The 10,508-nt window shown below is 45.5% G+C and overlaps 1 protein-coding gene across 1 annotated transcript; it reads left to right on the plus strand.

Annotated features, from left to right (window-relative positions):
• The first annotated feature begins 2,319 nt into the window (after nt 1–2,319).
• LOC146702604 (uncharacterized) lies at nt 2,320–5,394 on the plus strand. The gene is made up of 5 exons (XM_085467194.1): nt 2,320–2,512; nt 2,726–2,776; nt 3,274–3,351; nt 3,647–3,797; nt 4,194–5,394. The coding sequence occupies exons 1-5, from the start codon at nt 2,377–2,379 to the stop codon at nt 5,350–5,352; spliced, it is 1,575 nt and encodes a 524-aa protein (XP_085323320.1). The 5' UTR covers nt 2,320–2,376; the 3' UTR covers nt 5,353–5,394.
• The last annotated feature ends 5,114 nt before the right edge of the window (nt 5,395–10,508 follow it).

Consider the following 10,508-nt stretch of genomic DNA (forward strand, 5'->3'; position numbering starts at 1 on the left):
CCTTTCCAGTCACCTTTACTCACTCACTATGTGTTAATAGACCTCTCTGCATCGAATCATATCTGTTATTAACCTCTGTCTCTCTTCCACAGCATGTCTTTTATCCTGTCTTCCTTCTCTAACCTCAACCGGTCGCAGCAGATGGCCGCCCCTCCCTGAGCCTGGTTCTGCTGGAGGTTTCTTCCTGTTAAAAGGGAGTTTTTCCTTCCCACTGTCGCGAAAGTGCTTGCTCATAGGGGGTCATATGATTGTTGGGTTTTTCTCTGTATCTATGAAGCGCCTTGAGGCGACTTTTGTTGTGATTTGGCGCTATATAAATAAAATTGAATTGTATTGAATTGAATAGGGAAGGGTGGTGAGTTCATTGCTTATAGGTATGACATGAAAATGATACGGACCTCAAAGATATAGTTCCTAGTAATGAAATAATATCCTTAAATAAGCTGAATTTTAACCTACAAAACACCAAACTTCATAGTGGCCAGTAGCTATGTCAATTTACTGTGTGTGCACTAAAGAATGGTGAAAATACAGAAATGTAAATTATTTTTAACTTGAGCAGAAATGCAGAACTCTTGAGGTTTACTACTATGTGGATGTGCACCTTTAAGGTCTGTGACAATGACCTTGGCAATTGAAATAAATGTATTATGTAATGTTATTTGCGACAGTGTAATTTGGTTACCTTTAGTTTCTGACTGACCACTTTCTTCCATGGTACCAAAAGAACTGTGCCTTCCGTAGCAAAATTATCTTCATGCATGACAATGCACCATCTCATGGTGCAAAGAACATCTGTTGCATTGGCTACTATGGGAATAAAAGGAGAGAAACCCATGGTGTGGCCCCATACTCCCCTGACCTCAACCCTGTTGAGAAAGGTCTGAGGGTGAGAGGCAATTCACATGAAAACAGCAGCTGTTGGAGGCAATTGTGATGTCTTGCCTTATCTCTCCACATTTAATGGATGCAAGAATTGGAAAGCTTATATGAAAGAAAGGGTCCTATGTTAACATGTTACATAAGTTTACCTGTCAATGTTTTTGATATAGCTTTTGGTTCTAAGCTGCTGAGCCGAGTACAGTATCAGTGTTTGTACTTTGTTGCTTCCCACCTCTGCTTCTACTTTAAACTGTTATCAGGGTGAAAACGATTCAGGTTTCATCAATAACACCGCCAACATCTGCTGCTGTATCGTCTCTCCACACAGCCATTCACTGGTGCAGCGCACGTTTAAAACGGTGGATCTCTACAGAAAGTACCAGGACAACATGACTCCTGTGGGTCTGGCCTTCTTCCAATGCCAGTGTGATCAGTATGTGACAGATACCGTGCACAACACAAGACACATCACATAACAACACAATACATGCTGGAACCTGCACGTCTCTCTAACGCGTTCATCTAAGTTGGGCCAGGATTTTTGTGACAGCTGGAAATGTGAGTTTAACGGTTTGCTTTCCTGCATCTTCTCCCTGCAGACATGAGGAAACGTGTCAAATACCGGCAGCCCCTACGCTAGCTGGAAAGATACAGAGATGGAAAAGAGCACAACTATGGAATGTACTGGTTATGCAACACATGCATATTTGAGAAAACGTCAACAACTATGTGGACAATGTTTGTCATATTTATGTCATGATTGTAAAAATAAAGCAAATTTCAGCAGCACTGGTGTTGCTTTATAGTTTGCTTTGTTAAAGACCATATATAATATGTCACATAGCTCCACATCTTCATTTTAAGCATTTCTAGCAAACAATGGGAGATTGACGATGGCTCCTGGGCTAGGCAGATCCTCACGTACTAATGAATATTTAATGAATTGGAAAAAAGGGAGGGAGCGTGGGGCACAAAAGCTTGTAGAATCTGATTATAGCTATGACTCATATTTGCCTGCATATGCTTATCAATTATAGCTGCCCATGTTTGCTTATGTGAAATGTCTCTTTACTGCCAGTTTAGATGGATTGCACTTACAGTTTAAAAACTTCTGCGTGCCTGTCTGATCAGAACAGAACAAAAAATACAAATATTTAAGTACAACATGCCCTCATATGTTTGAAAATTTGCAAAAGTTTGTGGTTTTCATATTTTTAATCCCCTTCAGATAAATTTCAATAATTGATGTTCCGATGTTTCCTTATCTTGGCATTTCCACATTGCTCTGTATTAATCTTTATAGTTAAACTGAACCCTGTACGATCTATCATGAGCTGAAAGACTGCAAAGTTTCTTGCCTTTTCTTATCGGCTCTTCTTCTTTAAAAATATTTCTTGGCAGTTGTAAACAGCAAAATGGTGCATTACTGCCAGCAACTGGTGTGGAGTGCGTCTTTGCTCCTCTTTTTCTTCCAAAGCAAGATAATTGGAGCTGATGAGCTGCAGGTGTGACGCCTGCACAGTGGCCTTTTTAAACCTCACAGGTGACTTCCATCTGTGCTTGGTTGCTGGAACAATGGGAGCTGTTCGGACCATTCTCGGTTGTCTGCTGACTGTTTGGCTTGCTGGAGGTTTTGTAGCTTCTTTCTGCTTCGTTTGACATTTATGTTAATTAACTTAGGAGTAGATTTTTGTAAGATAAGATCTTGGAACTGCTAGAAGGTTCTGGTGTAAAGATTCGGAAATATCACTTAGCTATTGCAAGTTATCTCTTTTGGCATCAAACGGCATAAAGAATGAACAGAAATGCGCTAATTGTAAATCATGTTCCTCCTGTTTTGCAGTCAGTGGATTGAATCACAGACAGAATAAAGTGCTGCAGAGGGAAAAGACAGGTAAGGTCCCTGGCTTCTAATTTATGCTTGAGGTCACACCGTTACAAAATTCATTTCAAGATGGTTGGTGATTAAAATGCCTGTCATTCATCTGAAAGAGTGAAAAGTGTATAGAACACAAAATTTTCAAAAGCTTATCAGGGCATGTTGTACTAAGTGTATTCATTTTTTTTTTGTCTTGTATCCTGTGACAAGACCACTCAATGTGATTTGAAGTTATTAAATAAGGAAAATGAAGGGGGGGGGAAATGCTTAAATTGTCAAGAACTGGGTTGTTGCCAGCAGTTGAGTTTAATGGTTATATTATGTGTAATGTTTTCAAAGTATAAAACACAGGGTCATAATTCAAATAGACACTTATGTAAGTACCTGTTACTGTCTGTATGTGTGGACTCGGAGGAAGATATTTGTTAACTTTGGAAACCAGCTGAAGGTTGTAGTATAAACTTTCCCTCAATGTGAAAACCTTTTGTATAATAAGAATGTTGTGTTTATAGGTCTTGGAGCCAATGATGGTTCAATACAGAGAGCGCTTGTCCTGCTCCAGTCAATATTGACTCAAAATGTTGATGAAGGTAAGCAAGATCCAGTTTTATGTAGTTTGTTGCCAGTAGTTGACAAGCATGTGACAGCACACTTGTGTGGGGCACATGCATGAGGGCTTTGGTCAGTGGTGTTGTAATTGACTTAAAAATCCTTATCTACATTGTTCATGGACATGATGTAGATATTTATGCAACAGTATCCTTACATATGACCAAAAAGTCATGTAGGGCACAAAGTCTGGGACCAGTTGCTCGGTGTGGATTTGACTAAATCTTAATCGTGTTTGTGGTTTTGTTTTAAATTTTGTTTTTATTTTTGTTCCAGTACAACAGGAAACTAATGAAGTGGATACTGAAGCATCAGTTGGAAACTTGAAATCTGGATTGCCTTTGAAAAAGCCAAACAACGTTAAAACCGTGAAGGGAAAAACTGCAGTCAGTCAGAATGTTGGTTTCCAGGGAGGTTTCTCCAAACCGACTGACTCCAACGCCACGGCGGGCGGCCTGCTGAGTGACTCCAACGCCACGGCGGGCGGCCTGCTGAGTGACTCCAACGCCACGGCGGGCGGCCTGCTGAGTGACTCCAACGCCACGGCGGGCGGCCTGCTGAGTGACTCCAACGCCACGGCGGGCGGCCTGCTGAGTGACTCCAACGCCACGGCGGGCGGCCTGCTGAGTGACTCCAACGCCACGGCGGGCGGCCTGCTGAGTGACTCCAACGCCACGGCGGGCGGCCTGCTGAGTGACTCCAACGCCACGGCGGGCGGCCTGCTGAGTGACTCCAACGCCACGGCGGGCGGCCTGCTGAGTGACTCCAACGCCACGGCGGGCGGCCTGCTGAGTGACTCCAACGCCACGGCGGGCGGCCTGCTGAGTGACTCCAACGCCACGGCGGGCGGCCTGCTGAGTGACTCCAACGCCACGGCGGGCGGCCTGCTGAGTGACTCCAACGCCACGGCGGGCGGCCTGCTGAGTGACTCCAACGCCACGGCGGGCGGCCTGCTGAGTGACTCCAACGCCACGGCGGGCGGCCTGCTGAGTGACTCCAACGCCACGGCGGGCGGCCTGCTGAGTGACTCCAACGCCACGGCGGGCGGCCTGCTGAGTGACTCCAACGCCACGGCGGGCGGCCTGCTGAGTGACTCCAACGCCACGGCGGGCGGCCTGCTGAGTGACTCCAACGCCACGGCGGGCGGCCTGCTGAGTGACTCCAACGCCACGGCGGGCGGCCTGCTGAGTGACTCCAACGCCACGGCGGGCGGCCTGCTGAGTGACTCCAACGCCACGGCGGGCGGCCTGCTGAGTGACTCCAACGCCACGGCGGGCGGCCTGCTGAGTGACTCCAACGCCACGGCGGGCGGCCTGCTGAGTGACTCCAACGCCACGGCGGGCGGCCTGCTGAGTGACTCCAACGCCACGGCGGGCGGCCTGCTGAGTGACTCCAACGCCACGGCGGGCGGCCTGCTGAGTGACTCCAACGCCACGGCGGGCGGCCTGCTGAGTGACTCCAACGCCACGGCGGGCGGCCTGCTGAGTGACTCCAACGCCACGGCGGGCGGCCTGCTGAGTGACTCCAACGCCACGGCGGGCGGCCTGCTGAGTGACTCCAACGCCACGGCGGGCGGCCTGCTGAGTGACTCCAACGCCACGGCGGGCGGCCTGCTGAGTGACTCCAACGCCACGGCGGGCGGCCTGCTGAGTGACTCCAACGCCACGGCGGGCGGCCTGCTGAGTGACTCCAACGCCACGGCGGGCGGCCTGCTGAGTGACTCCAACGCCACGGCGGGCGGCCTGCTGAGTGACTCCAACGCCACGGCGGGCGGCCTGCTGAGTGACTCCAACGCCACGGCGGGCGGCCTGCTGAGTGACTCCAACGCCACGGCGGGCGGCCTGCTGAGTGACTCCAACGCCACGGCGGGCGGCCTGCTGAGTGACTCCAGTTCACTAAATGTGAAGCAGCTGAAGTTGGTGCTGGAAGACTTGACTTTGGCTTTGGAATCTTACACTAATTCCACAGTCCTGACACAATAGCAAGAAAACTGCTTTGCTCTTGAATAAAACTCTTAACTTCAAGTTATGTGTTTATTTGTCCACTGATTAAGGTACTTTACCTATTTCTAACATTTTAGTCATTTCCATAGTAATCCTAGACAACTAAATTATTGGTATAATTTGTGTAGGTGGTAAGCTCTGGGTGGTTTTATATTTTTTTTAATTTTAAAAAAAAAAGCCCAACAAAAAGCTAGTTTACCAAAATGCCAAGAACAATCAGAGGGAAAGTCAGAGCTCTTTTGAGCAAACCATCCATTTAACGTTAACCAGTAATGACTTCATGAACTTCACAAATAACATTTTTATCATTAAAGAAAAAATTACCAATAATCATCCCACAGATGTAATATCTACAGCTACTTTAGTACCATTGATGTTAGACTCTTTTTCACCAATAGATCTTTCGGAGTTAACTTCAATAATTACTTCCTCCAAACCATCAACGTGTCTTTTAGACCCCATTCCTACAAAACTGCTCAAAGAAGTCCTGCCATTAATTAATTCTTTGATCTTAAATATGATCAACCTATCTCTAATAATCGGCTATGTACCACAGGCCTTCAAGCTGGCTGTAGTTAAACCTTTACTCAAAAAGCCATCTCTAGACCCAGCAGTCTTAGCTAATTATAGGCCAATCTCCAACCTTTCATATCAAACATCCTTGAAAGCGTAGTTGTCAAACAGTTAACTGATCATCTGCAGAGGAATGGCTTATTGGAAGAGTTTCAGTCAGGTTTCAGAGTTCAGCACAGAAACTGCTTTAGTGAAGGTTACAAATGATCTTCTCATGGCCTCTGACAGTGGACTCATCTCTGTGCTTGTCCTGCTAGACCTCAGTGCAGCGTTCGATACTGTTGACCATAATATCCTATTAGAACATGCTGTAGGTATTACAGGTACTGCACTGCAGTGGTTTGTATCATATCTAATAGACTCCAATTTGTGCATGTAAATGGAGAGTCCTCTTCACACACTGAGGTTAATTATGGAGTTCCACAGGGTTCAGTGCTAGGACCAATTCTGTTTACATTATACATGCTTCCCTTAGGCAGCATCATTAGAAGACACAGCATACATTTTCACTGCTATGTAGATGACACCCAGCTCTACCTGTCCATGAAGCCAGATGACACACACCAATTAGTTAAACTGCAGGAATGTCTTAAAGACATAAAGACCTGGATGGCTGCTAACTTTCTGCTTCTTAATTCAGATAAAACTGAGGTTATTGTACTCGGTCCTGAAAATCTTAGAAATATGGTATCTAACCAGATTCTTACTCTGGATGGCATTACCTTGGCCTCCAGTAACGCTGTGAGGAACCTTGGAGTCATTTTTGACCAGGACATGTCCTTTAACGCACATATTAAACAAATATGTAAGATTGCGTTCTTCCATTTGCGCAACATCTCTAAAGTTAGAAATATCCTGTCTCAGAGTGACGCTGAAAAACTAGTTCATGCATTTATTACTTCCAGGCTGGACTACTGTAATTCATTATTTTCAGGATGTCCAAAAAACTCACTGAAAAGCCTTCAGCTAATCCAAAATGCTGCAGCAAGAGTCCTGACAGGGACTAGAAAGAGAGAGCAGATTTCTCCTGTTTTGGCTTCCCTTCATTGGCTTCCTGTTAAATCCAGAATTGAATTCAAAATCCTGCTCCTCACATACAAGGTCTTAAATAATCAGGCCCCATCTTATCTTAATGACCTTGTAGTACCAGATCACCCTATTAGAGCACTTCGCTCTCGCTCTGCAGGCCTACTTGTTGTTCCTAGAGTATTTAAAAGTAGAATGGGAGGCAGAGCCTTCAGTTTTCAGGCCCCTCTTCTGTGGAACCAGCTTCCAGTTTGGAGACAGACACTAACTCTACTTTTAAGATTAGGCTTAAAACTTTCCTTTTTGCTAAAGCATATAGTTAGGGCTGGACCAGGTGACCCTGAGTCCTCCCTTAGTTATGCTGCAATAGACGTAGGCCCCCTCCAGGGGCAAGGGTACCTAGACCCGGTTCGTAGAGTACGCTTGGGGAGTGTGATCGTGTGTACAGCGTCTCTTTATGTCTGTCTCCACGTTGGTTGAGTGTGGAGTGAGTGCATATGAGAGCATGAGGGGGGGAATGGATGTTTGTGTCTGTGTGTGCCTGTATGTCTGTGTCTATATGTCAGGTTGGGTATCAGACGTCACCTCTCTGGGGACACCTCAGGCCCTCCAAGGTTTGGAGGCCTATCTCCACCCACCACCACTTCCCCTGCCAGTGGCGGACTCCCTCAGGTGTCGGTGCGTTGGTGGTTCTTTGTGTCTGGGGGTGGGCGTCCAGGTACACACCGGCTCACTCCTTGGCGGCTGCTTATCGGGGCCTGGGGCCTGGAGCCTGGGGCTCGCTCGGGCCACTTCGGAGGTGGGGTGCCCCCGGCCTCTCGGCCTGGGGCTCGGTCACTCAGGCACAGCTGGCGGCCGGCGGAGCTCATGGGCGCGTCACTGCAACTCCCCCTGGCTTCTGCTCCGCGGCTGCTGAGTGAACCCTCATCTGGGACTCTCCTCAGCTCTTACTGGAACAGTGGCGCGGCTGCCCCTCTGTTGGTCTTCCTTGGTCTCTTGTGTTCTGGGGGCCTCTGGATGTCTGGAGTTTTGATCTCCTCCATACCTGCTTCACACCCTGGAGGACGGGGCTGTGGCCCCCCCACACTCCCTAGCAGATCATTACATGGAGAAACCTTTGGAATACAAGCGCGCTGATCCACACAGGTATGCACACGGGTGTTCACTGCTCGTAGACCCAAATTACACCTTTCTTGGCTGCTACTTCGAAGCACATCTGTCCTGCGTGCTGCACAACAACATTGAATATTTAGTATTTACTGCTGTTTACACTTAGCTAGATTAATTCGATGGTGTTGTGTTTAGTATGTTGCTTTGGTTTTTTTTTGTCTTTTTTGCTTGTTTTCTATTCTTCTCTCAACAGGTGATCCAGGAGATTTTTTTTCTCCCCCCCTTTCTCACTGTCCCTCTCCCCTTCTGTTTTTCCTTTCCTTCCTCTTTCTTTCTCCCTTTCCTATCCCTCACTCATGTCTGTCCCGTCTGTAACATCTGAAAATAAAATATAATAAATAATAAAAACAAAGATCGACCAAATGGACCAATACGGCAATGCCACGATGATCCACTTGGCAAAGTAAATCCATTGGGTATCCTTGTTGGTCTTCAGACAACAATTCTGATGGCTAAAGAACCAAATGGGACAGGCAGAAAAAAAAAATAGACGTAGGCTGCCGGGGATTCCCATGATGCATTGAGTTTTTCCTTTCCAGTCACCTTTCTCACTCACTATGTGTTAATAGACCTCTCTGCATCGAATCATATCTGTTATTAATCTCTGTCTCTCTTCCACAGCATGTCTTTATCCTGTTTTCCTTCTCTTACCCCAACCGGTCGCAGCAGATGGCCGCCCCTCCCTGAGCCTGGTTCTGCTGGAGGTTTCTTCCTGTTAAAAGGGAGTTTTTCCTTCCCACTGTCGCCAAAGTGCTTGCTCATAGGGGGTCATATGATTGTTGGGTTTTTCTCTGTATCTATGAAGCGCCTTGAGGCGACTTTTGTTGTGATTTGGCGCTATATAAATAAAATTGAATTGTATTGAATTGAATAGGGAAGGGTGGTGAGTTCATTGCTTATAGGTATGACATGAAAATGATACGGACCTCAAAGATATAGTTCCTAATAATGAAATAATATCCTTAAATAAGCTGAATTTTAACCTACAAAACACCAAACTTCATAGTGGCCAGTAGCTATGTCAATTTACTGTGTGTGCACTAAAGAATGGTGAAAATACAGAAATGTAAATTATTTTTAACTTGAGCAGAAATGCAGAACTCTTGAGGTTTACTACTATGCGGATGTGCACCTTTAAGGTCTGTGATAATGACCTTGGTAATTTACATAAATGTATTATGTAATGTTATTTGCGACAGTGTAATTTGGTTACCTTTAGTTTCTGATTGACCACTTTCTTCCATGGTACCAAAAGAACTGTGCCTTCCGTAGCAAAATTATCTTCATGCATGACAATGCACCATCTCATGGTGCAAAGAACATCTGTTGCATTGGCTACTATGGGAATAAAAGGAGAGAAACCCATGGTGTGGCCCCATACTCCCCTGACCTCAACCCTGTTGAGAAAGGTCTGAGGGTGAGAGGCAATTCACATGAAAACAGCAGCTGTTGGAGGCAATTGTGATGTCTTGCCTTATCTCTCCACATTTAATGGATGCAAGAATTGGAAAGCTTATATGAAAGAAAGGGTCCTATGTTAACATGTTACATAAGTTTACCTGTCAATGTTTTTGATATAGCTTTTGGTTCTAAGCTGCTGAGCCGAGTACAGTATCAGTGTTTGTACTTTGTTGCTTCCCACCTCTGCTTCTACTTTAAACTGTTATCAGGGTGAAAATGATTCAGGTTTCATCAATAACACCGCCAACATCTGCTGTACCACTGAAAACCTGTGAATTTGTCAGTTCACACAAAGTGGTGACAGTGTTGAGACTGAGTGAACTGTCACATTTTCCTGTCAGTTTGTGGCCCAAATCATCCCAACTGCAATCTGCATGTTTCAAATGTCCAAATACCTCACACTGCGGTATAGGTTGGTATTAGGCCTTAAGGAATAAAGAATGGTCTTCCAATGCTGAGGTTTTAGATGTTTTGGCAATGTCTAATCTGGCTTTTCTTTTTTTCTTCACTTTGCACCTTATGGTAACAGTCGGTGTGCTCCTGCAGTCTTCTCATTATAGTAGACCAACAATAAGGGACACAAACCTTCTGGAGAATCATTTTGTTATATTTTATAGAGGTTTATATTTACTATGGAAAGGATGCTGTGATCATCCACCAGTCTTCATTGATGTCCAGGCCTTTTTATGATAAGCTCAGTATGAACACCCTCCTTGTCCAAACCTTTGATTTTGCAATTCACATAGTTTTCCTTTTCAAAAAACAAAAACAAAAACCCATCCTTTTTTGCCACCTATAGATGTTCTAGTCCTGCTGACCTTTCCATAAAATATAAAAATCTGCACTTTAATCGCATATAATAAGAATTTCAATTCAAATTATGAAGAGCCAAATATATGAAAGTA

This window comes from Copadichromis virginalis, linkage group LG8, assembly GCF_057382275.1.
Source record: "Copadichromis virginalis isolate Kocher_CV1m ecotype Utaka linkage group LG8, C_Virginalis_male_GT1.1, whole genome shotgun sequence".
Classification (NCBI taxonomy): domain Eukaryota; kingdom Metazoa; phylum Chordata; class Actinopteri; order Cichliformes; family Cichlidae; genus Copadichromis; species Copadichromis virginalis.